This window comes from Bison bison, unplaced genomic scaffold (assembly GCF_000754665.1).
Source record: "Bison bison bison isolate TAMUID 2011002044 unplaced genomic scaffold, Bison_UMD1.0 scf7180017864291, whole genome shotgun sequence".
NCBI classification, from domain to species: Eukaryota; Metazoa; Chordata; class Mammalia; order Artiodactyla; family Bovidae; genus Bison; species Bison bison.
In genome coordinates this window covers 2,850,553-2,850,894 of record NW_011494863.1, presented here as the reverse complement: position 1 = coordinate 2,850,894, position 342 = coordinate 2,850,553, and the positions used below count along the sequence as shown (strand labels likewise).

The 342-nt window shown below is 65.8% G+C and overlaps 1 protein-coding gene across 1 annotated transcript in view; it reads left to right on the top strand.

Annotated features, from left to right (window-relative positions):
* The first annotated feature begins 97 nt into the window (after nucleotides 1-97).
* PCDH1 (protocadherin 1) overlaps nucleotides 98-342 on the top strand; it is a 22,080-nt gene continuing 21,835 nt past the window's right edge. The window contains exon 1 of the mRNA XM_010850402.1: nucleotides 98-122. Coding sequence (XP_010848704.1) covers nucleotides 113-122 — 10 coding nt within the window. The 5' untranslated portion in view covers nucleotides 98-112. The remainder of the gene's footprint in view (nucleotides 123-342) is intronic.

The window sequence follows — 342 nt, the reverse complement described above, 5'->3', positions numbered from 1 at the left end:
TCCTTCCCCCCACCTACCCTCGGGAGCCCAGACTTCTGGCCTCTGTTTCTCAGCAGTGGCCGGCGACCATTCCTTCTAGCAGGAAATATTCGGGGCGGCTCTGACATCTTTCATGATTGAGAGTAGGGTAAAGCCCCCTTTTCTGCTGTCCGCGAGAGGCTCGGTTTTACGAGAATTTCTCCTCCGGGCCGGGCTCGCCGCTTTGTGATTCCGGCGCCGGCTTCTTCCCTGCCCCCTCCCGGCGCCCGCGGCGCGGCTCTCGGCGACGCCGGCTTGTGGGGGTCCCTAGGCTGAGACCGGGAGTGCGGAGGAGGAGGGATTCCCGGCGGCGGCCCCTGGGGC